This window comes from Peromyscus eremicus, chromosome 20, assembly GCF_949786415.1.
Source record: "Peromyscus eremicus chromosome 20, PerEre_H2_v1, whole genome shotgun sequence".
NCBI classification, from domain to species: domain Eukaryota; kingdom Metazoa; phylum Chordata; class Mammalia; order Rodentia; family Cricetidae; genus Peromyscus; species Peromyscus eremicus.
The window spans coordinates 12,944,456-12,971,103 of record NC_081436.1 but is presented as its reverse complement, the minus strand read 5'-3'; the positions used below and the strand labels follow the sequence as shown (position 1 = coordinate 12,971,103).

The 26,648-nt window shown below is 38.1% G+C and overlaps 1 protein-coding gene and 1 non-coding gene across 2 annotated transcripts in view; both read right to left on the bottom strand.

Moving 5' to 3' along the window:
- The window catches only part of Cpne8 (copine 8), a 186,196-nt gene that overhangs the window by 5,867 nt on the left and 153,681 nt on the right, over positions 1-26,648 (bottom strand). Inside the window, exons 16-20 of the mRNA XM_059247993.1 lie at positions 26,272-26,453; positions 18,133-18,260; positions 10,866-10,968; positions 9,371-9,428; positions 5,537-5,610 (exon numbers count right to left, since the gene is read on the bottom strand). Coding sequence (XP_059103976.1) covers positions 5,537-5,610; positions 9,371-9,428; positions 10,866-10,968; positions 18,133-18,260; positions 26,272-26,453 — 545 coding nt within the window. The remainder of the gene's footprint in view (positions 1-5,536; positions 5,611-9,370; positions 9,429-10,865; positions 10,969-18,132; positions 18,261-26,271; positions 26,454-26,648) is intronic.
- LOC131897255 (U1 spliceosomal RNA) lies at positions 20,905-21,071 on the bottom strand. The gene has a single exon (XR_009375616.1). It is a non-coding gene; the product is annotated as a U1 spliceosomal RNA (small nuclear RNA).

Sequence of the window (26,648 nt, the reverse complement as noted above, 5' to 3'; positions counted from 1 at the left end):
GGTTTCCAGTTTTGTATTTTCATGGGATTCCTGAGTGTGCAAACAAGTGAGTCTCTGCATCTACATTTACTTCTTGTGCATTTTCTTGGGCTCTTTCCTTTTGGCTTGCTTGTTTTAGGCTACTCTAGTGTCTCTGTTTTTGTTTTATTGTAGTTTTATTATACAATCTAGTATAGTATAGTACATTTTATTATTATCCCTCAGAGGCCTGTTTATTTTCTAATGAGAGACAGAGGAGAGATAGATCTGGCTAGTACTTTCTTAATGGAAATACATTATAATTAATTTGGGGGAATTTTTCTGTACTCTAGAAGTATCAAAACTAAAGTCATAATACCCAGAGTTCTTCTCATCTTCTGAGCCTCTTTATAAGTAAGTAAATAAATGGACAGTACGACGACAAAAGGAACCCTGTCAGAGAACGTCATTGTTACCGACAGGGATTTACTTATCACAGGAATAGGTTGGGAGTAGAAAATGTTGAGAACTTTCTACTTGCTGATCCTGAATTATCTAAAATTTTTCCCTGAGTGGCATTCATTCTTCAGTCCTGCCACCAGGCGTTCTACCAACGAGTGGGGAAATGCCAATGGCTCCTCACTGTCATCCCCTCTGGTTCTATCAACTTGACAGTTTTCTGAACAAAATATCCTTTAATCATTTGGCACACATCCTCCTAACCTGACATTTTATCACTCAGATCACCCTCTACTTTCTCACTTAATCTTTCATTTTCGAATGCTGCAGCTAGGGATATTTGGTTAAAAAAAATAAACAAAGACCAATCCCCACATGTGGTGAGGGCACACTGTCATCACTGAACTCAAACTCTTAAATAGTTACATTAAGAAGAAAGTAATATTCACAGTGCACTAATGTAACATATTCACATAACGAATACAGTGGATGCGTTCTGATCTATAGAAAACATGACGTGTGGTGCTCCACATCTTCTTTGAGCTCTTCCCCTAAACTCCTGTGTAAAGGGACATTCTTCATGGCTGCTCTGATGGATGGTTTTGCCTATTTATGAAAACAAATTCGAATATGTTCGGGCAAATTGGCTTTTAGTTGCTGTTCGCTCAATCGTGTTTGATTGTTCCTACTGTGCAGAACTCCATTAGTGAGTTTCCAAGTCTAAGACTTCAAGGCTATTATTCTCCTCTTAATGGAAAATATAATTTAAATGTAATTTTTAAGGAAATGATAGGCTGGCCAGCAGCTGCATGCAGCCAGGGAGAATGGTATTGCTTTAAACACAATGGCCAATCTATAGTACAACAAACACACACACCTTGCATGTACTGACCCCAGAAAATAAACACCACAGGAATTCATCATGCAAATATAAGGTTGGAGCTTCAGGCAACGGGACATAATCATACATGAGATGATCAAATCAAGGTACGGCTACTATAAAATAAAGACATGCAAAATGCCTTCCCACCAGATGGTGCTGGGATAGTAATTGACAACTACCAACACTGATATTATTGTGCTGTTGCTGAGCAATGGAAGGTTTTCTGCTAAGGGACTAAATATAGTACCTTGTTTAATTTAATAGGTATCTTATCCATATTTTGACTTGATTTAAGAGGAAACCGAAGCTTAGAAAGTTTAACTTGGCAAGGCTAGATAGTGTCCAGTGCCAGTCATTATTAGATCTGACTCTGACATGTCAGATTTTATAGTCATATAGGAAGATGGCTAGATTCTGATAATCTTTAGAATTTTACATCAAGTAGGGAAGGTTTACTATAATAGAAGGTTAGTTTTTGGAATCAGAACTTGATTCGTACTCAAAATACTTCTGTGCAGCTTACTTAACTCTCCATCTCAGATCACAGTTCTTTTATACGTGATGGTAAGGGAACAGAGTGACAGAAAGAGGAAAGGGCCACAATTCAAGGTGGAAGACTTCTGCCTGCACCAGCGAAGTATGACCAGGGTAAATGACAAGGTTAACTAGAAGTAAGCATCATGAAAGTATGTGTGGTAATGACAGATAGAGTGTACATTTGAGTGTGTTTAGTAAAAGCGGAAAACTGGAGTGAGGCTGTAGAGATGTTTAAGTGGTCCAGATGGCCCGTAAAGCGTTTTCTATGACATTTTAGGATTGCATCTAGCTTCTAGCTTCCACTTTTCATTAGCTGGGGATTATGGGCAAGAGGAACTGAACTGAGCCTTGCTTTTTAAAAATATAGTAAACAAGTGTCTGTCATAACGTTAATGAAGGGGTCGGTGATGGATTGCTACTGCTCTTAGCCTGCCTAGCACATACAGCATATGACAGACTCAAATATCATCCTGTGCAAGTGCAGAAAAGCTCCTCAATACTTGATAGCAAAAGGAAAACTCAACCTACTGCTCCCAACTATATTCTACAAGCTACAGTTTTTCTTTTTCCAACCTGAGAAATTTGGGGATTCAATAGTAACATATTTAATAACTTGTTTAGCTTCAAAGTGAAACAGATTACAAGAAAAGCAGAGCTCACACAGCCTCTCTTCTGTTTTCTAATGCAATTTTACTGGCTTGTTCAGACATATTTTCTGAACACTGGAAGATACACAACATTGCCCTACTGTCTGCAACACTTAAGAACGTTTACATTCTTGAAAATGACTAATCTACAAATATTTCAGCAGAACATGGAGAATTTTGATGGCAGGCCCCTAATGAGATTCAAGGTGATAAGGGAGAGGTGATTCATGGACAGGACTGGGATGTAAATGGCCAAGCTGCTCACATTTTGCAAGCGTGAATTTAGGAATTTCTCTGTGAAATTAGAAAAGTAGGTCAAGTCCCCTTGAACACAGGGATAAGAGACAGGATGTTGTCATCCAGGGGCTACTCATCTCTGGTACATGTCAATTTCCTGTTTAGTATCTGTAAGACCCCTTTATCCCTTCAGCTGGGGCTTAAGTGGCAGAAACCCAAGGGCTTCCCTGTATCTCTAGGTGTGTTTGAATTCTCTGGGGGCCCCAGTGCCACAGTTAGGAAAGACTTATCTCTGAGACTAGGACTTCCAAGAAGAAATCCCCATATATGTTAGCTTGTATCTGTATAAACTTATGCCAATGGGTAACAAAGAGTTTTCTGCCTCCATAACATCAGAGTAAAACAAGGGTGAACAGCCTTGGACTCTACAAACAATGAGAGGCTAAGGCAGTGTATTGACTCGGTCAAGACTAGAGTGGGAGACTGTGCATTCATGGACATTCTGAGTCCCATCTCAGTATACTTCCTAATGCTGTCAATCTATTGAGAGACGAGATGGTTCTTGTTTCCACAAATGTCGATATGCATGGTTTTGTGGTAATAGTCTAGGGCCATGGTCCTTTGAAAAGAAGTCTTGGTGATGTGAGCAACCTTGATTCCCTGGGGATAGTGTTATGCTACTTCCCTTAAATATTCATTTGGATGGAGTGAGCTATGAGATTCCTCTGTTATTTTTTATAAAGAAGCATCGTCATAGCAACAGAGCACATTCTGAAGTCCTTCTCATGAGTTTCCTTTCAGTAATTTGATTTTTTGCAAAGTGTGGGCAGGATATTATGTGGATCTTTTAGACCCATAATTATGATGATGAGGTTAAGGTGAGTAATTATGTGTCTCATTTTGGAAATGAGCACCATGATACACTTTAATAGATGACATCACCGTGGCCTCTTTCTCAGCTACTTTTAGCCAAATCATTTACTGTATGTGTTGGTGCTTTTTACATTATGCCTTGTAGAGAGGTTTAAATCATATTTATCTATCTTTTCAAATAATTGCTATAAAATTGTTTCTGTGTTAAAAGATAATTTTATTGATTTTGGAAGAGTTTCTTATAATCCTTTTTAATATTATTTCTGTATTGTAGTGCTGGAGATCACACTCAACAGTGCTTAGCATGCAAGTGCTCTACCACAGAGCTATACTGTGATCTATATTTTATCTATCAACTTAGGGCATCCCCCAGCCTCAATTATTCTAATCAGCATTTTGCTGGCTACTACTGAGCTATACTTCTGGGACATATTTTATAAAATATCGGTTGCCTCACTTTACTTCATAAGGCTGCTTATCTGTTAGAACATAGAAAGTTTGTCTAACTTATCACAAGTTAGAATTTGAACCCAATTCTGTAGGATTCCAAATTATATTCTTACAGTAGTTACGTTAGGAGTACTAACAGGAGATTATTTGGAAATAATATTGATGCCCATTTTTTGTGCCCCTAAAGTGTGCATATCACGTCCTTAAGTGTTACTAAGACCGTTGACTACTTCCTACTAAAAAAGGTATGTATCATAGACTTTTTCCTTCTTTTTTGCTTCATAAAAGATACATAATCTAAGTAAAACATGCATCAATATAGTTGAATTAACTCCCTGCTTTCAGTGACAAAATTTAACTGATTGTTTTCTTATTGCTCCTCAAATAGCAGGCAGCTCCTCAAATTTGCCCATTATTCTTCTCAAACATTTTCTATATATAAAATCTATAGGCAACATATAATTTATATACCATGTATCATAATAAAATGTATGTATAGTTTATTTATTATATATAGTTTTAACATACATGTTTTCATTTTTCCAACCATAATCTGGTAAGATTCTGGCAATAGTTATAATTTTTTTATATGATGCACTAAGTCATTTATTATTTTTGTATGAATCATTTGTTTTAGAATATGTTTAGTTTATGTGAAGACTAATAATTGAACTGATTAAAAAGTCATCCATTATATTTCTAGCTTCTAATTTTTCTAACAATCACAATGATAGTTTCTTGTGGTGGTATTGTGTTCCCCGAAATATTGTGCACCCTAATAAACTTATCTGGGGTCACAGACAGAACAGCCACAATATTAAACATAGAGGTAGGCAGTGGTAGCACATGCCTTTAATCCTAGCATTCCGGAGGCAGAAATCCATGTTTCAAGGATACAGCCAAGCATGGTGACTCATGCCTTTAATCCCAGAAGTCGAGCCTTTAATCCCAGGGAGTGATGATAGAAAGCAAAAAGGTATATAAGGCATGAGGACAAGAAACTAGAAGCTTTTAGCTGGTTAAGCTTTTAGGCTTTGAGCAGCACAGTTCAGCTGAGATCCATTTGGATGAAGACACAGAAGCTTCCAGTCTGAGGAAACAGGATCAGCTGAGGAACTGGCGAGGTGAGGTAGCTGTGGCTTGTTCTGTTTCTCTGATCATCCAGTGTTCACCCCAATACCTGGCTCCAGGTTTGATTTTATTAATAAGAGCTTTTAAGATTCCAGCTACAGTTTCTCATAAGACTAAACTAGGAAAAGACAATTACTGACACTTGCACTTTACATATAGTCAATGTAAGACAAAGGGAAAAGCAATTCCATGCAGACTGTAATCCCTATTACTTAAATTACATTGTATGGAGAAGGAGTCAACTAAACTAACAGAATCCAGTGCTCCTGATTACAATTTAAGTTGCTTTTTTTTATATATATCAGGTAGAAACAGGGTCTTCACAAAGAAGGAAACAGATAATGTTTATTTAAATCCTTACCTGTACAATGTCTCTTTCAGCGTATTTCCCTCTGGAGGAAACTCTTACATCATCTCCATCCAATTCAACCATTGCTTGAAAATGAAATAAAGTCATTAAATAAATACAATGTGCTGAAATAAGACTGTGTGAACTAAGATATCACTATGTATGTGTTCAATAGTGCACCCACTGGAGTTACAGGAAGGCAGCTGCAATCTTCTTTAATCATTTTCTCCAAACAGCCTGATGGAGTACACAATCTAAAGCTAAAGGAAGCCTTGAGAGTGAACGACCCTCTGGAAGTCAGCCAGAGTCAAGCATTGGGGAGCATTCTCTGAGCCCATCTTTCCCTCCTATTTACCATCCTATCGGATCTAAATCTGGGTTACATGCTTAAATGACTGAATGGGCATGGGATATTAACCCATCCATTTTAATGTGTTTCTTTCTAATTTAAGAAACAGCAACAATTATCATCTTCAAGTTGAACCTCATTCTTACTGACATTACAAGGTCCACACTGCCCAAGTTTTCCTTCACAGACCACTGCAAAACAAAGTGGCGTTTATTCAATCCTTAATAAAGTATGATTTTTTTGTGAAGTATGGTAATTCTGTTGGTTGAGAAATCATTTCAACATTGCCTGCAACAGCTGGTATTCAGAAATACTGTCCGAACAAAGCAGCTGGTGATATCTGATGCTGCAATTAGAAACATTTCCCAGAGTTTATTAGGCTTTGCTGTGAGAATTCTCTAAATAATTAATTGTATGAGGGAACTGGCTTTGCTTAAAGTGTAATTCTATTACTGAAAATTCATTTTCAGTACACAGGACAATCAACAGACTCGAAAGAGACCTCAATAGAAACCCCAAAAGGTAAAGCACTGCTCAGCTGGAGCACGATCCTCATCCTGCACCCCTTTTTTCAGTCCCTATAATGTGTTTGCATTAGAAAACACTGTTTTCAAATTTGTCTTCCTACATATGTTCATGAGTCAATGTTTTGGCTGAAGCAATACTGGTAAATATGATTAACAGATTTGCCTGCATACACAATATATGCCATCATTTTACAAAATGTATGTTCTAGCAATAACAAGGCCAGTGCCTTATTCCTGGGACTTTAAACAGTATGTATGCACACATATTTGAAACAAATAACTCCTGTTTACCTCTGGGTTTGCTTTTGCAATTTTCATATTACTTCAAGATATAATTATACATTGCAGGTGACATGCCATGCTCCCTGCTATGCTCATAAATTGCAACAATTCCCCTGAACTCTCTCTAAAATGGGAACAAGACTCAGGTGCAAAAGAGACATTGTCTTTATTATCTCTACAATCTCTGTTGTGCCTCATTACCATCCAGGGAGAAAATGAATAATCTTGCATACAGGAGAGGTTCTAGACATTACCTCCCACTCTTCAGTATGCTTAAAGTTTAAAGGTTGTAGACAGCATGAACTGGAAGGCAAGCTTTTGAGAGCGATAGAAGCAAGATGATAATGATGGAGGGATCATATCCACATTTCAGGTCTATCTGTCCCAGAGGAACAATCCTGTGCTTCTCTCTAGCTATAGGAGACAGGGTGAATGATGAACTTACATCCCTTCTCCCCAGCTTGCATCAAAGTGAATTACTGCATTAATTCAACTTTTCTTTTGGAAGTACTAAAGGAGGACTTTTGACAAGAGAATAGCAATTTGTATGCCAGAGATTTTTCTATCTCAGCCACCAGCAATTTTCTTCTACTTCTTAGTCATGGAGTTAAGGGGAGAAACAGATTTGATAGGAAAGGGGAAAAAAAACTATGTTAGAGAAGCATGTATTGTATCCTAGCCAGATAATCATCTTTTTAAAAGAAGTGGGCCAGGAAACATCTCTATTTCGTTGAAACGTCTGCGATGGAAAATAGAAACTAGGTGTTGCAGGACCCTAACTCCAGACTTACATTTTTTTTTCAGAGAATGATGTCATTCCAATTTCTAGGAGTTGGGGAGTCTACTAGGAAGGCAAGTTCCCTTTTTGTCTACACTCTTCACTCACTTCCTCATAACACCCCAACTGCTCCACAGAAGGGAGCTGGACCCCAGGAGGCATGTGCCTATCAGAGCAGAAGCAGCTTGTCCCAGACTGAATGCAGTGCCTCAAGGCTCTTTCTGCTCCTAGGAAACGTATCAGGGAAGCCTAATAGAGGATGGGAAACATCAAGGAGTGGGGAGTCTGGCCCCACCCACAGGTTAAAGCAGTGGTCCTCAACCTTCCTAATGCTGCAACCCTTTATAGTTCCTGATGTTGTGGTGACCCCTAACCATAAAATTATTTTCCTTGTTACTGTATCACTGTAATTTTACTACTGTTATGAATCATAATATAAACATCTAAATGTAGGATACCTGATATGCAACCCCTGTGAAAGGGACATTCGACCCCCAAAGGGGTCCCAACTCATAGGTTGAGAACCACTAGGTTAGAATATATTTTTTTTTATTTTTTATTTTTTTAGAATATATTCTTAACTATACTCTATTAAGAAATTGGTATCTCAGTCTGATGGATTCCTGAATATTTTCCTTCAGAATATCAAGTAAAGAAATGATGAATTATCATTTCTCAGCTCCCTACAAATTCACTGAAAAAAAAAAAAAGAAATAGAGAAAATAAGTAGCCTTGGCTTTGTAGCAAAGGCAGGGTCTAAGTACAAGTGTGCTGATCTGCACGGAAGGACATAGGCAGAAATTTACAGCAGCAGTGACCAGTGGCTTTGCACTTTGTATCATGTAATGGGCTCTCACAGAACAAAAACTGACCAATGTAACTTCCAGGGGGCCTGTCAGACGGCAGCGCACTCATGAGTGGTAAACAGAGGAAAAAACAAGTACCAAGGGAGAATGTATGAGCTATTTTAGCTTGCACTGATATATTTGGGCAACCACAATCTGTCATCACTACCCAATGCAGATCATCATGAGTCAGAGTGTGAAGAAGATGTCCTAGTGTTTGCATGCAACTCTATCAGGAGGTGGACATGTCCACAGTTGGACAGATGTGAATGGCCAGAGAAAACAGTAGCAGAAGCTGCAGCAGTCAGAACTAAGACACTTCATAGAAACAGGAAGGACACGTCTCAAGCTAAATACACGGCCACTGTTAGTAAAAATAACTAACCATGTAAATTCAAAAGTTGCCACTCAATCGCAGTTCAGTGGCATTCATGAAATTAGGAATTAGTCAGGTGATCAGTAACAAACCATCTTTAAAGAACTTTACTCGGGTCACTAGTTACATACAAAGCTGTCACTTAACTGGCCTTTGAAAAGGCTGAACCCCTGACATCCTGTCCAGTATCATCTATGCGGTCAGCTCAGTCGCCTTGTTATTGTTCTTCCCCGTGATGGAGCTCCTTGTTTATAAAGCTAATGCTATCAACTAGCCAGAAGCCGGAGTCACATTCAATTAGCATATTGTGCTTCTCTTAATATTTCCGCTCACAACTTAATGATTCATTAATTTAGTACTGTTCTTTAAAAGCTGTCAACACTCTTCCCCCACACAGTGTGTTTCCCTGGAGTGTTCTTTGCCTTAGGAACCAGATCTCAGTTTAGTTCTCTGTCAGTCTTACATATTGTTTCAAGATGCAAACTCTAATGAAATGGCAAAAGGTGCATGTTCAATTAATGTATAAGCTGGAGGGAGGGTGTCTTACCCAATGACAGTCTTTTAATTTGAGTGTGAGCTATTTTTATGCCGGCAATGAAATTACACACAAATTCAATCACACTCTTTACACAGTTGAGGCCAGCAGAAATGTAGTAGCACCATAACACCACGGAAATCTTGCTACTTACCATCAAATTCTGCAGGTCCAACACCTACTATAATTATTGACATTGGAAGCTTTGAGGCCTTTAGGAAGAATAACACAATTAGATTTCAATTAGGACATTAAGTTCTCAAGAAAAATGAAGGCACATATAAACATTGTACAGACTTTGGATCTGACTGTTTTTTCCTTTTATTTGCAAGTCCTTGAAATTTTAATAATTTTTTTTAGAACTTAAAGACAAAAAGAAAATGATTTCCTGATTTTCTCTGACATTTGCACAGATGTTCATTAAGATAGCTTTTAATCACATGCTCAAAATTAAGTCATTATCACAGTGAATTGTTATCGGAAATTATTTTCACGGTGAATTAGCAAGTGCAAACAAATGGCTACTAAGGTAAGTTTAACACGACTTGTTTATGCACTAGATATCTGTGAAGTATTGAGATTGAATATTTGAAGGTTTTCATCATATGAAGTACGTAAGTGATACTCTATTTAAAGTTATTAAATGGAGCTGGGGAGATGCCTCAGAAGATAAAGGCTTTTATGACCAAGCGTGATGACGTGATGAACCCAGGGACCCATATGACTCCTGCAGGTACTTCCACATGTGCATCCTAAATGCCTGGCCACACACATACACATACACAAAAATAAATAAATATAATTTTTTAAAAATGCAACAGATTCGCAGCATGCAAAGTAAGGACATCTGATGCTGGAAGTCAACGAACTACGAATCTCTCTTAGTGCATCGTCTCTTTTTAGTTAATCATGAACTACTAAGTCAGTATGTTAACTGTGACTAGTACTAACTAGAAAGGAAACAGAAATTCAAGGGTCAGGGTAAAAACAAGATATATAAAGAAATTGGGTTGTCCCCCAAAGAAAAATAATCTATGAATCACTTGAGCATTCCCTATGTGTACTTACTTTTTCTCACACTAAATAACTAACAATATTTTTCTGTTACTAAAATTGTGAGGCTTGACAAATAAACTCACCCACTCAACTCATTCTTAATTAAATGTTACTCTATGCCAAATAATGCCAAGCTTAGGCACAGAAAAGATTGGTAAAACAGGTATAATTTGTAGATCACCATCTGGTAAACATAGATTTTTATAGTTAATTTTCAAAAGAAGATAATAAAATCATGAACAAACAAAACATACAACTGGGATTCTAATGCACAGGATGGCTTTAAACCAACTGTAGAAGTAGAGCTTGACCAGCTCATTCTCACGGAACTGGAATGTTAGGACACGATAGGTCCTTGTCTTAAGAGTGTACATGAGTACAAACTAGTCTACTGTTTGAAAACCAAATAAACCGTGTATATGTGAAGGTAATCTCCATCTCCTGGTCCTTATGCCGCAAATGTGTGATGATTTCTGGATATGCTCAGGATGAGATCAGCTGCAATGATGTGGTCATTCTGTTTCTCCATGCAGTCACCTAAAATAGATTTTGTTCTCAACCTGTGGTGTCACTGAAACCCTGGCCCTACTTACATTAACTATGGATTCTTTAGTTTGAGCCATATCTGAGATCACACCATCCGTCACAATCAGGAGCACAAAATACTGGGAGCCATCTTTTACAGAAGATGCATACCTGGAAAGGAACAGGAAGGTAAGAACAGCATGCACAGGAGGGACACCAGAAGAGGGCTGCAGAGTGCTAGGTTTGGAACCTGGGACAAATGCCTGAGGTGCCTATTATCATATCAAAGCAGACCTGGCTGCCAGGTTCTTCCAGCATTCCTCAGATACTACCTGGTACTTGGTATGGTTGGGGTACCCCTGGTTCAGGATACCCTGAACTCTTCAGCCCAGGGGCTGGGCTGCCCTTCCCTGAGAGGCTCTTCCCTATATAATCCAGACATTTTGGTTACCTTTCCCCTTTTGCACCTTTGACCTCCTGACTTCTGCACGTGGTTCCACCCTCCCTCCCCCTCTCTTCCACATGGCCCAGCTCAGTCTGGTCATGTCCACTCTGGACTCTGCCAGATGTCCCTGCCTCTGGCTATGCTCTCCCACATGTCTACAATATACTTTCTCCTTCACCATACCTAGGAGTAGTCATGTCCTTTGCTTTCCTTTCCTTTTTCTTTCTTCCTTCCTTCCTTCCTTCCTTCCTTCCTTTCTTTTTTCTTTCTTTCTTTCTTTCTTTCTTTCTTTCTTTCTTTCTTTCTTTCTTTCTTTCTCTCTCTCTTTCTTTCTTTCTTTCTTTCTTTTTCATTCACAGAGTAGCTACAAGGCATAACCAACAAGCCTTCTAATATTGAGAAAATATTTACACATATACCAGAAGCCTCCTATATACAAACTTAAGTACATATTTTTCTGAAATAACCAACCAGATTAACTGCAGTGTTAGTGCCTTCCAGGACACAGAAATTATTAGCTTTCTTAGAAGTTTTTTGCTAACAAAATTTGCCAGAATAGAGACTTCTTTCATAAAAAGAAAGGATTGTATATAAATTTTTAAAAAAGACCTGTTCTGGCTTATTATGAGTAAGCCCTTCAAAAATTATTTAAGTCATCAGAATGTGATTTTTTTATCTTGAAAATTGAGACAATAATATTTATGTCTTTGTGTTATTATATGAATAAATTATTGTATGATACTCAATATAAAACAGGGTTCTGTAAATTAAGTGATGATTAAACAATTCTATTTTTGTAGTCTACAAAGGCAATGTTGCATATCACTGTGAGTATACTAAACACTGCTGGCATGTACACACTGAAACAATCCTTTTATAAATTATAGTGATTTTTACCTCAATAATAAAAGCAAATAGATGATATATCCACAGTTTTAAGGGTGTGTGTGAGTGTGCATGAGCAAGTATGTATATGTGGCATGTGTGCATGTGTGCTTGTGTATATATGTGTATGCACATGTGCGTGTGTGTGTGTGTGTGTGTGTATGTGTGTGAGAGAGAGAGAGACAGAGACAGAGAGAGAGAAAGAGAGACAAAGACAGAGACAGAGCATGCTGGCTTATATGTGCTGGGTCTCTCACTGGCCTAGAGCTGGCCACATAAGCTAGTTCATGTCCAGTGATCAGTGATGAGTGAGTCTTCCACATCTCTTAGGAGACAGGACAGGAAACAAGAAGGTCATGCCATCTCTAAAGCTATCAATCAGACCACAGAAAAAAATGATTTAAAATAATTGTGTTAACCATCTAAAGAAATTGATCCCAACATGAAAGATCCTAACTGATCCTGCTTGAACAGGTTGGGTGCAAATGACATATCATATTGAAGTGGATTTAGAAATCGCATGAATAAAAATATTTGCAAGTTTCTGAGGTACAAAAGAAACTAGTAAGTATTCATACTACAGGTGAGATGGCTGTTGACATGGCTCATTCGCTTACCCGTGTAGCAGAGACACTTGGATTAGTTCCACAATGACACCTCAAAACAATTGAACCTGAACACCAAGGAATCCATATGAACGTGACAGCTATACAGTCATTGAGGAACAACCCCAAGCAGAGAAACCCATTATCCTTTTCACTTTCAAAGAAAGCAATCTTGCAATTTCCAGCTGTTAGTTTTTTAATATCTGAACAGTCATTTAAAAAAAAAAGAAAGAAAAAGCATCTATTACTGACTATAATTCAATGCAGGGTTTTATATATTGTGTGATTAATATAAGACTAAAAATAGTAATAGGAAAGCGCTTAGAAGTGCACTAGCATCACCTTCATGCTATTTTAGACAAGTCAGTTGCTAAAAATGGAAGATTTCCAGCACATCACAGAAGTTGAGTGTTATGAGTGAAAATTCCCACCTTGAATGGCTTAGCAGTCTCGATCTCATGCCTCAGAGGAGAGGCTATGTTCACAGTATGTAGAGAAGGAGATTGGGCATTGAAGCAGATCACAACAACCCTAAAATTTCTCTGGAGTTTCTCACTTGTCTTAAAAATTCTTAGAAACCTAGCAGCTTATAATTTTAGAAATTTTTAATAATGCTTCCTAATTAATGCTATAAAAGTATGTTTGTAAAGTTTTATATACTTAAAATTATTGTAAATTGCATTTTGCATAAGAGCTGACCGATCTATTCTAGTGCTTAATTACTATCGGCACTGAAAATTAATGTTTTCAAACTATTCCATTTCTGGAAGCATTTACTCTATAATTGCATCATTTATTTGGAGAGTAAATCTACATTTTAGATAAAATCAATCTCATACTACTATTTCTTTTAATTTAGCTTCTTCATAAAAGTATTAATGATACTTGTGATCAAAATAATTAATATGTTACAGGAGGTATGAAGTATGACATATCTGGGGGGGGCACACTTCAGGTTCCTTTCAGGAAGTAACAATGAGACACAGACTTATAGATCAAATTATATTACAGAAGTTTCCTTCTTAATGGAACCTTCAGTGAACTGCATAATTAAAACTCTTATTAAAAGCCATATCACTACCTATTCTGGAATATAGCCAATCTATAATTAATATGTTAATATTACTATGATAAATGTGAGAGAAAAGTTAACTTTCTCAAGGTTGCAGAACTCAAATATATTTGCCTGGAATTTCTGTGATGGTTCCTAGCCTATTTTTCTTAAAGATTCAGGAATGGTTTGCTCAGATTTGTGAAGTATTCTTCTAGCATTTCATTAGCTCACAGGAACACAGAGGAATGAAGAAAAGATAAGAGGCCAATTCAGGCATGTGTCATTTAAATAATTAGATTATCATTTATACAGTGGATTGTGCATCTTAATATTGAGCAAAGGGACACATATTTAAACATTTCATCACAAAGATAAGAAAATTTTGTTGTGAAGCTGCCAGCTCAAACTGCTTCTAACTGTGTAATGATGTGAGCAAGAGACCCCGCAGAGGTGGGGAGCTGTGTTTTGTTGCCTTCTGTGTTTATTTTTTGTTGTCTTTTTTCCGTTTATCTATTTATTTATTTTATGTGTATGGATGTTTTGTCTACATGTATATCTGTGCACTGAGGAGGCTAGCAAAGGACATCGGATTTACTGGGGCTAGTTAGAGAAGGTTGTGAGCTGCCATGCTCTTGTTGGGAATCAAACCCAGGTCCACTGGAAGAGCAGCCAGTGCCCTAACCTTCTGCATGTTTTTAACCTTCATGGCAGAGATTACAGTCAAAGGTACGAGGTATAGCCACACAACGACTTTGAGTGTGGCTATCGTGGTTTGAATTTTAGTCTATTCTAATGGTCACTTGACACATGCATGTTGCATCCACCAGAAAAATAGTTATAACGGCAATGCTGGCACCTCGTGGGACTACTGTGAAGAACAAGAATTAATCCACGCTGCAGCACAGAGATTACTGCCAGAGATGTCAAAGCCTCAATAATGATTGCTGTTATAATTTCACTGACTGATCACACGGATGGAAGAGATCAAACATCATGCACTCTTCAAATTATTTTGAAATTAATTACAGAAACTCCAAAATAAAAATGTCAGTTTCTAGCACATTAAAACTAATTTTAACTGGTCGTCTAGATCCTGGAATGTTCTCAATGTTAAAAAAAAAAAAATCAAACAAAAGGAGACATGCCAAGTTGAAAATGGATCAGGGTTAAACTATCCACTTATAAACAAGTGTGGTGAAGGAGATGGCAAATTCGAAACCACAATAGCCGTTCTCACCTTGGAAGCAGGGCTAGGTGAGTGGGGTGGTAGCTAGACACTGGAAACCCGGGTGCCAGGCTAGGCTGCTTGTATTTAGATAGACATAAGGTGTCAACAGATGTTGAGAAGCATTTTTTTATAGTGTTTGAAACATTGACTGAATCATACTGAGTAGATACCACTGGAAATGCAAGGAATTGGAAGCAGTGTGTGTGCAGTCTCCAAAAATAAATACAGAACCATAAATGCTGCAAATCTGAGGCTTTGTGTTTTGTCTATTTCACATTTTTTGCCAACCCATTATTATTATCTCAAAGTCAAGTTGATACCGAGAAATCAGTCAAAAGTGAGGATGTGCACAAGATTGCTATTCCTAAAGAGGATCGAAATGCGATAGGTATATAACAAACAGCCTACACTTCACTCATGTAGGAAACACCCTTGAAAGATAAAATAAGCAAACAGAAAAATATGGATCTGTACTTGATCTGACTTAGGTACAAATAGGTTTTTTGTTTTGCTTTTGAGATATGGTGTTATGTATCTCAGATGGCCTCAAACTTGCTAAGCAGCCTAGGATGACCTTAACCTTACTGAACCTATTGCTTAACCTCCTGGGTGTTGAGATTACACACATGTACCTCATACTCAGTTTATGGGGTGCTGGGGATGTACATAGGACTTCATCTATGCTAGACAAGTACTCTAGTAACTGAGTCCATCCCAGACCCATGTCAGCACTTGTCTACTTATAGAGTGTTTATTTGTTATATGGGAGGCTGGTATTGTCTACTGTTGAAATACATTCATGAGAGATGACATATTCAAGAAATTATATAAACAGAGTATATGTACATGTTAACTATGCTGCCATTTTGGATAAAGAAACATATGGAATATTACAATTGAAGTTCTGGGTTGGTGATTTTAAATGAGCCAGAAACTGTCTATCTTAATACAATATTAGCACTAAAATTAAATATAATTTTAAAATAAAGAAAATGGGAAAAGCATTTATTTTAGAGATATTTATATTAAAAGGTCATCAGATAGAACTTTTTAATGTCCTAGGAAGAAAAGATAAGTGATATAAATCTAGCTTTGGCTGCTTTCTCCCATTTGAAGTATAATAATAAATAATTATTAGATCGTGGCTTTTTTGGAAGTATCTGAAAGCTTTAGTCAACAGTGACATCTATATTTGAGATTTAGAAAATGCTGAGTGATGTAGTAAGGGCAACAGAGTATCCATAGGGACTGCAGATTTACTATTTCATTATGCTTTACTTTCATTCATCTATTTCATTTTGTTGTGCACGTGTGTGGCATATGTGTGTGTGTGTGAAGGTGTGTGCTCACCTGTGGAAGTGAATTGGAGGCCAGGGACTGAGGTCAGGTGTCATCTTCAATCCTTTTCCACATTTAGTTTTTGAGACAGGATCTCTCACTAAGCCTAGAGTTCATTGGTTTAGTTAGGATGCTGGCCAATGAACTCTGGGCATCTATTTGCCTCTCCATCCCACCCTCAGCACTGGGACTGTAGACATGGGTCACTAAGTCTGGGTTCTAGAGATTAGAACTCAGGTCTACATATGTGCACAGCACACACTTTATATCCCGCCCTCCTCCCCCACGTCCAATACTATGCTTTAAATAGAAATAAAAAAGCATATAGGAAATTTCTATATAAATTTAACTTTTATAGTACTGGGACAACAAACACAGAACTGATTCATAAGTACTGATTAGCATATTTAAAACAATGGGCATGAATCCATACAAAATAGGTTCTGTCGTTTTTCTTTTATGTGTCTCTTATTAAAAAGTGATGTGTATGGTAGTTGTAGAACTGTTTTGCATTAATGTGGTTTTGATTCTGTTTTTCTTGGCAGCCATCAATAAACTAGAACGGTTTAAAACAAAACATTTCTCCTGTAGGAAACTTACAAAGTCAATATGATTTTTCAACTTATAAATAATGACCAAATAGCTGACTGTGAAACGAATGTCTTGGGGACCGAGAGAACAGCACACCATAGAGAAAGAGAGAGAAAAGGAGGCAAAATTAAGTGTCATCTATCAAAAATCATGTTTGTTGTTATGAATAAATAATGTTGAGATTCAGAATTCATACGCTAGCATAAATTATAGAAGGACATATTTGAGAAATCCAAAACCAAGAGTCACCATAGAGAAGTGGCCTCTTAAATCTTTGTCATCCTGAGGTCAGCCCTGACTGCCAAGACAGTTTTACAGACTTCCACATGCCATGTCATGTAAAGGAGAACACATTGAGTTTCTGGTCACATCCAACAGGGAGAATGGTATAACATCAGAATGTTCTAAGTCTCAAGGTCTTATATTGCTTTTTTATATTGAATGCAGACTAATTTCTATTTCTAACTATATATTCAAAAAGGTATAGGACTGGACCTCCTTAGCCAATTTCAAACTATGACAGAGTTTTATAGGATTTTCCACTAACATGAAGCCAGTTTTTTTTCCAGGGATTTGTAAAGTGATATCTTATCCATTTATGTATGAATGAAACATCAATATGTATAAATAGAGTTTATGTTTTAACATTTTCTCCAGAACGTGCAGTCTGAGTCATCAGCAAATTCTCCTCTCAGGCCTGTGTACTATATACCAGCAGACTTCTGGGAATTTATAAAATTAGCTTTTATATTAACCTCAGAGAGGTTGAAAGAACGTGCCCTATATATCACAGAAAGAAAGCACTTGTCTTAATGGGATTGTCTCATTATTTTTATGCCACCACAGGACCTGACTTTGAAATGAATGACTCCAACATTTTACGATCGCCATCACTCTTGTTTGTTTTCATGTATTCTTTTCAAAGAGAAGGCTTTCCTTGGTTGAAAAAGACAGGTCCTAACATAGCCTAATGCATGTCTCTTCACTTGAAACTGATCTAAAGTTCTCTGTATAAAGTATTGTTGATTACTTGGTGGGGACCACTCTGCATCTACTTCCTACCTCTCTCAGAGGCAATGAGAAGAAAACACCTTGACCATGGAATTATGGTGCAGTGATGGGTAGTTTTAAGCACGATCCAATATATCAGCTTGCACTAGCATAAGCAAATTTCCCGCTCTCTACTTACCTTGCTACGTGGTTTATTACAGGAGCAAAGTTGGTTGGCCCATACAGCTGCACAGATTTCAGACTTCTATAATAAGCTTCCATGACCCCTTCAATGCCATCACAGTAGGGATTCTGAGGGTTGCCATTCTTGTAGAAAATTATGGGCAAAAATTTTTTAAAAAAATTAGTCTCCATGAAAACCAGTTAAAAAAATTTAATACACACCGACATACATAAAGATAATTTGAACTTAAGGTTTTATATTAGCAACCCCTCCAACACTGATGAATTAACTGGTCTGCAATAGATATTACACAGATCATAATATAATGACTATATATATATATATATATATATATACATGTATATATGTATAAATATATATAGTCAATTTGAAAAAGAAAGGGTAAAAATTTAAAATAATCTGAGAAAAATTTAAAATAATCTGAGAACCACAGCAGCATTCTAAAATCAGAGGTATCTGCTGTGGATATCACTCTATATAAATAAAGCACTGATTGGCCAGTGACCAGACAGGAAGTATAGGCGGGACAAGGAGAGAGGAGAATTGAGGAAAAAAAAAGAAAAGAGGACTGGCTGGAGCCACTGCCAAGACAAAGAAGATGTAAAGTACCAGTAAGCCACAAGCCACGTGACAAAGTAAAGATTAATAGAAATGGGCTGAATATAAGAGTGAGAGCCAGACAATGATAGGCCTGAGCTAATGGCCAAGCAGTTTAAATAATGTAAGAGTCTGTGTGTTTATTTTATAAGTGGGCTCCGGGACTGGCGGGACTTGGCGGTGGGAGCTGGAGAAAAAAATCTCCAGCTACAGGTATCTAAATTCCAAATTGATTTGTGCACACATAGAGATTTTATTTAAAAATCTGGAAAGAAGAAAATTAATAGTAGTAGTGTTTATCTCTGGGTGGTTAGGTGTTTAGTGCTTTTCACTCCATATCCTGAACATATTCTACATTTTCCCAATTTAATATATGTAGTAAGCATGAATTACAATCCGAAAAAAGTAAATGCTTTCGATTCAGTTTTACTTGAAAACTGGAAAAAAGCAAAATATTTGCTATGTTCACACTTTTCAAGTCACGGATGTCTGACTCTGCCTAGAGAAAGGGTCACAAGGAATATAATTGGAGAATATAAAGTGAGAAACATTGAAACAAGAAAAAGGGGAGAAAAAAATCAAAGAGGATATCCATGTAGTGTGGGTGAATGGAGTTGATTAGTAATAAGTCCCTGTTCTGGGAACAGTGTCCACATGGACACCACACCCTTCCTTTCTCACACTGCCTATGCCATGGCACTGTCAAGGTTAATCCTCCTGGTCCAGATTTTATGTTATTCAAGTGAGACAATGTTAGTTGTTGATTTCTTGTCCATCTAATCATCCCTAATGTTTTACCACTTTGTATCTTGGCATCAAACAGTACTCTACATTGTCTCCTGTATGTGGGGGAATTCCAGAACAGCTAAGGTGGGCTGGTCTGCAGCGGGCCAGCTCGTGAGGCTCTGACATCTTAAGATGCTGAAGTGAGTTACAGTCATCTGAAAGCCTGACACGGGCTAGAGGAAGAAGCCAAATGGATGTGTCATAGGTTTGTTTCTAATGGCATCTCGGCTAGCTTCCCCAGAATGAGTAATCAGAGAGGACAGAGCCCAACAGTTTCATGTGAGACTTTCAGTAGCTGATCACCATTGTTTCTCCTCTACCCTATCTGCTAAGACTGGGCCACAAAGAGCCACCTTCTCAGGGTAAGGACAATTAGGCTTCTCCTCTGGAAGTAGGGCATACAAAAACTGTAGGTATATTTAAAGACATAATAACTATAACTACATTTAAACAGCAATAACTCTAGAGTACATGTTTATCCCCAAACAATCACCATAACTGATCATTTACAGCTGAGGTTTGTTGAATTCTATGTAGTAAGTTTTGTACTGAATAGTCAACGTATCTAAATGTTAATAGCTAAAATGGTCAGAAGAACGCTGTTGTACTTGCCACATAAAGAAATGAAAATACTGAGTTGTTAGCTCATCCAAGGTCACACAACGCAAGACAGATGTAAACTATGACTCTAGGAAGTCTGGCCTTAGCACTTGACCCCTTCATCCCTTCATGTCTCCACTTAGGACACAGCCAATGTTTTGAAAAACTGGGGATTTTAGAAACTAAGCCAGAAGGATCAACGCTTTCAATCTTGTTATTTATAAACAAGGGATTTATACTGAACTCTTCCCTTTCAGTATTATATTTTTTTCAAATATTTTAATTAATTAACCCCCATACAACACTTTTAAACTGTGATGGTTTGAATGAAAATGTCACCCATAGACTCAGGTATTTGAATTCTTGGTCCTCAGTTCATGGCATTGTTTGGGTAGGCTTAGGAGGTGTGGCCTTGCTGATGGAAGTCTGACACTTGTGGTAGGCTTTGAGGATTATAAACAATGCTATTCCCAGTTTTCTGTCTCGGCTTCCTGTTTATAATTTAAGATGTGAGCTGCCTACTGTCATGCTTCCCCATCATGATAGTGACGGGCTCCTAGCCCTCTGGAAAGGCAAGCCCCCAGTAAGCCTTTCCTTTTCCAAGGTGCCTTGGTCATGGTGTCTTATCACAGGAACAGAAGAGTAACTAATACAGAAACCAAAAACAAACAAATGAACAAAAAAAACCCAAACAGAAAATGACACCCAGAAAAAGAAATGCTGCCAGTTCTCTCCAATATGGAGACGCTGGCTTTGGGTCTTTAGAATTTTGTGTGTCTCATATAAAGGAAAGCACAAACACAGTCCCCTACTACCACCAATTGTGCAGTTGAGTATCTCACGCTTGTGGAAATCACAAGGATCAGCACACATCAGGAATGCAATGGATAAGCCTGGCCCTGGGAAAAACGACCTTTGTGATCATGGTATCTCCCCTGCCAGGTAATTGTAAGTACTTAGCTTGGAGTGTCTATAAAAGCCAGAAATATGTAGAAAGAAAGGTGCCATTGGTGCAGGCTAATCTTAAGGAAGTAAGGACAAAACACAAGCGGTATGAAGTGGGAAATGGGAATAATGGAAGGAGGATGGTTGAAAGGTGGAGGGGTGTAGGAGAGCAGGGCCAGAGGGGTGGGAGGAAAGATAATTAATATTAATGTTGTTTGATAAAGCCATATGGAAACCTATTTTATAAGCTTCTATATATATATATATATATATATATATATATATATATATATACAGAGATAAATAGATAGATAGATAGATAGATAGACAGGCAGACAGACAGACAGACAGACAGATAGATGACAGATAGATATAATAGAGAAATTGAGGATAGATAAAATACAGGGAAAATGATGATTGGTTGGTTGGTTTGTTGTTGATGATAGATAGATAGATAGATAGATAGATAGATAGATAGATAGATAGATAGGTAGAAGTATAAATGGAGTTACCTTACTCATGGGGATATTGTTCCTCCCACAAGCCATAAGTTATCAAACAAACAAAAGCCCAGTTCCAGATGTGGATACCTCCCATAGAGTTGTTGGCCAGAGGAGTCCCAGAGATCCCCAAACAATACAGGCAGTTTTCCTTACTTTTGGTTGCCCAATAGAACTTGATGGTAAGACTCTATTGCTGAAAATACCACACACATGGGTCATTGGACATGGAGAAATTAAGCTGATCAAGCCAGTTGGTAGTTGGTGGCTGCTGAGGGACGGACAGACAGTTTTCTTCAGTGTTGAGAAGGGAATATTGATGTGGGGGCAGCTGGAGAGGGGAGTGGGTGTAGATATGATAAAAATATATTGTATATATGTATGTAAACATCAAAGAGCAAATGAAAATGTTGTATTAAGAAAATAAAAAAACCTCTTTCTATTATGAAATGGAATACAATGTTTCTAAAAATCTAGAAGTCTAACATTTAACACAAAAATGTTAGTTTTGGTATTAATTGGAGGTTGCCTAGATTGTGCATGTGTGTGCACGTGTGTGTGTGTGTGTGTGTGTGTGTGTGTATGTATGTATGTATGTGTATGTGTGTGTGTGTGTGTATATGTGTGTGTGTGTATGTGTGTGTGTATGTATGTGTGTGTATGTGTGTGAGGCCAAATAGCCTTGGTTGTCTTCTACAGTAGCAATTCACCTTATTTTTTGAGACAAGGTCTTTTGATGAACCTGCAGATGACCATTTTTGCTAGCCTGGTTGGCTACAATGTCTGAGGAATCCTTCTGTCTCCACTTGCACAGTGCTGGGGTTATGGGGGCACCACAAGGCCCAGCCTTCTATTAGTGTTTTTACATGGGACCTAGGGATTTGAACTCAGGTCTTTGAGCATTCACAGCAAACACTTTTCTAACTCTGCTGTTTCTCCAGCTCAGAGCTGACCTATTTCGTCTTCTTTTTGAATAAGATTTTATGATGCTCTTTTCCCTTGAAAGGTGTAAGCTAATTAAAATTAAAACTCATTACTGATTTTAGGCACAGAAAAACAATATTATATATCGGCCTTAAGGGAACAGTTACAAACTAGGATAGTCATAAGCTACTTTTCTGATCAGCATGTTAACGTTTTCACTGGGGGCTTGCATGTCTATGGAACTCTTTCTCCTCCTCTGGAAATGAAATTACAAGGTCACCATTTTCCCTCTTTTGGCAGTGGAAAGACAGGCACTGTGTGCTCTGCTTATCACTGTGGGCTGCTGAAAGGCTGATTTCTCAATTAGTCCTCCTGCCCTAAGTAGTGCTAAGATTTCCTCACAGTCAGGGATGATAAGAATGCTTTGTAATGCAAAGTCTTATCTCTTTAAGAATATATGCTTTGTATTAGTCAGATTATTTAAAACATTTTCCAGTTACCAAAATTAGACTTCCCCTTGAATGACAAAGTTGCAATGGGTTATAATAAGATTTTAGAACTAATTCCTTCAACAAATTATTCAGGAAAGCAAGTTTTGTCTTTTAAAACCAATTAGAATGGCATTGGATGTGTGCCAATGTTATCTCAGAGGAGACCTAGTAGCTAGTACTCATCATAGTCAGGAAAACAAAAGCACTCTGAAAATGGAAAATAACCATTAGGCACCAAACTAAATTTGGTTTATTACCATCAGAACCAATGTAATCCTGTTTCTTTAACAGTGCACAGGGCTAGTTTCCATAGATTTCACAGGCCATGACAGTACTCTTAGCAGTTCTGAATTGGATTTTAAGAAGGACCTACAGGTCAAATAGTAAACCCTTCATTCTAGTCAGTGGGCAGTTTAATAAATTTGACAACAGGAGTGAATGAGGATAAAGAAAAAGCAGAAAGGGAGATAGAAAGGCAAAATCTATGTACAAACTATGAGAACTATGCAGAGAGAAATTACTGACCTCATTGGGGTGAACATTATCGTTCCCTCTGGGGGCTTTAAAACAGATCCAGGCTCCCCGGAGGCTCACACAAGGGATTTTCATGGCTTTTTAAGTTTCTGGAAGGTTTTAGTTCTCTGAGATGCACGGAATTCCCAACAGATACTTCCTTTTACATGACTTAGGAGTATGATGTGTGTAAATGATTTCATAAAGAAAACAATGATCCCCTCCCCACAGCATCCTTTCCTAAGACTGTGTGGGTGATGGAATGGAGAAGCAAAACTGAATACAGAAATAGCAATGCACAAATACTCATGAAAATATGCGGGAAAGACACAATCTATTCATATAAAAGCGTCGGTGTGTGATACATATACGTGTGTGTACATGGGTGTGCATGTACACATATGTGTACATGTGTGTATGGCATATGTGTGCATGCATATATGGGTGTGTGCATGTATGGGTGTTTGCATGTGCATGTATATATGAACATGCATGTGCACATGTGTGCTTCTATACATGTACACAAGTATATATGTGCATGCAAGTATATGCACATGTTCATGTGTATTGCATATGCATGTATGTGTACATGTACATATGTGTATTGCACATGTATGTATGTGTGTGCATACACGCACCTGCATGTATGTATGTGTGCATGTGTGTGTGTTGAGAAAGCACATACTTACAGAGACAAATGGGATGCTCTTGTGAGCCATAGTTTAATAATGGTTAAGAGCAGAGGTGTTAAGAAAAAGGAAGATTGGGGTTTGACCCTGTCTTTTGGACTCTGAACTGTCATATAGCTCCTGGAGATAGTCTCACCACACCAAGTATAAGTAGTACAGTGAGTGTGTCTGTCATGGTGTATCTACCACTCATGGATTTTTTGGTCATTATATAAAATAATGAATATAAATGAGTTTTGATTCTAATAATGTTCCCTCAGTCTTGGTCTGTCTTCCTACCCAAGGAAACTGGAGCTGTGAAAAAGCAGCTAGGGCAAAGGCAGCACCACCACTGGCGTAACAGTTTCTATCATCAGCTGGGAGACGATTCATCACTGGTCACAGAGACATGATCTCTAGGCTCAACGCTGCACAAGAGCACGCTTGGGTGTGTCACTTGTCATCCACAGAAATGACGTTTCAATGCTCTGGAGATGAGGAAGCCTAAGATCGAATAGCGGGACCGATGCTCGCTCCAGGCTGGAGGGCTGCTGGCTCCTTAGATGAGAGAGCAACTGCTGTGTGGCTCCTCTGCTAAAAAAGGTTTTATTCCTATGTCTTCGTCCTGACATAATCACCTTGTGTGTGTGCGTGTGTGTGTGTGCGTGCACACGTGTGCTGTGTGTGAAGCCCAAAGGTTGGCAGCAGGGGTTTTCCTCAGTTACTTTCTAACTTACTGTTTGAACAAGATCCCTCCTCCCTCAGAGCTAGAGCTCACTAATTCAGCCAGACCTGCCACCAAGCCTCAGGGATCCTCATCTCTTTGCCTTCCCAACACTGATGTCATGGGCACATACCCTCATACCCAGCTTTCTGTGTGGATGGTGGAGATCTGAAATCTGATCCTCATGCTTGCACAGCATGCATGTGGCCCACTGAGCCATGTCACCAACATCTAGTCACCTCTTGGTAGGTCTACCTTTTATTTCTGCTAGTCCTGGCAACACCAGAACTTTAGACAAGATACATTCAGATCATAGCAATCTCTACATGAAAAAAAATGGATGTTCAAGGATCTGATTTAGGTGCAATCTTTTTTTATATCCATCCCTAACATTATATGACAACATTGGTTTGATTATGTGGAATAAATGTAAAGAGGGAAAAGCAGAGAAGGCATGAATGGGGGGGATGAGTAACAGCACATAAAAGGAGAGGGGACATTTTCAAAGTAAATTAATAATTTTATTTAGTGTAACAAATCATTCCTTTTAGCAGGCATAATGAAAGATGGTCAGCTAAAGACAGCTGCACATTTCTTGATGGCCTTTACACAGAGAAGTCGAAATGAATTCCTCTACCTTGAAACCTGTGCTGACCATAGTAAACTCACTTAGTAAAAATAATGTTGCATTTTAGAACTTCGAAGCCTGTGATCTAATGGATCTGGAGTTTCCATCTCAGACTTCAGAATACCCAGGAAAACTGGCTATGGGTGGGGAATATGAACACCAGGAGTCTACCATACTAGGTCGAGTCAACGATAACCTGTGTGTAAGAGGAAGCTTTGCCTACTTCAGCCATCTCTTCTCAGGCATCAGATAATGAGCGCAGGCCAGGGAATGATCATAGTGTCCATGTTACACAAAACACATGATGCACGCCCTACCTGAGGAACTGGAGCAGTGTCTAGAAGGGAGGCTCTGAAATATCACCTTAGTCAAATTATTCTTTAACTATTAAAACATCGGAGCCGAGGCCTGATATTTAAAACAAACAAATATGCTTATCCAGTTATATTTGTGATTTCCTTTATGACTATGAGTTTAATTTATTTATTATAGGAATATTTATTATGCAATAGTGGGTACCCAGAATAGACCCATTGTGTATAAATGGAGGTTCTCTAGGCAGATTTACTGATAGTCTGTTTTTTATATGAAGTTCCTTCTCCTTCATATAAAAAGTGAACTATTATGAAACTGAAATGAGTGATAGTCACCAAGACTTGCTACATAAACAAGTACAGTAGACACAGAAAAACCAACAGTGAAGTATCTGGCATATTACTTGTTTTCAAACTGTCTAATAATTTTAATGTGTCATTACCAAAGCAAACTCGTGAGATACCCTTCCATCTGGAGGCAGCTTTGCACCAAAGCCAAGGGCTGGGAACATCTTATCACTGTCATAATCTTGAACGATTTCTCCCACAGCCTTCAGTGCCATGCCGTAGGCGTTCAGTTGGTAAGGGTTCATGTAGTGGAGAGAAGTCGGCTGGGCAGGGTTTCCTAAGGACAGAAAATGTATTAAAACACACATAGTCAGGCCACAGATTTGTATTAGTAAGGTAGTTTTTGTTTATTTCAGTTTCAAAGATTCAAAATTATCATGTTCTGCCTCTCCCTACCCAGGGTCTTTGTCTAGACCTGGATCTTCACTCTACACCAACGGTACTTTCTCTTCTATACCTCTCAAACTGTCAC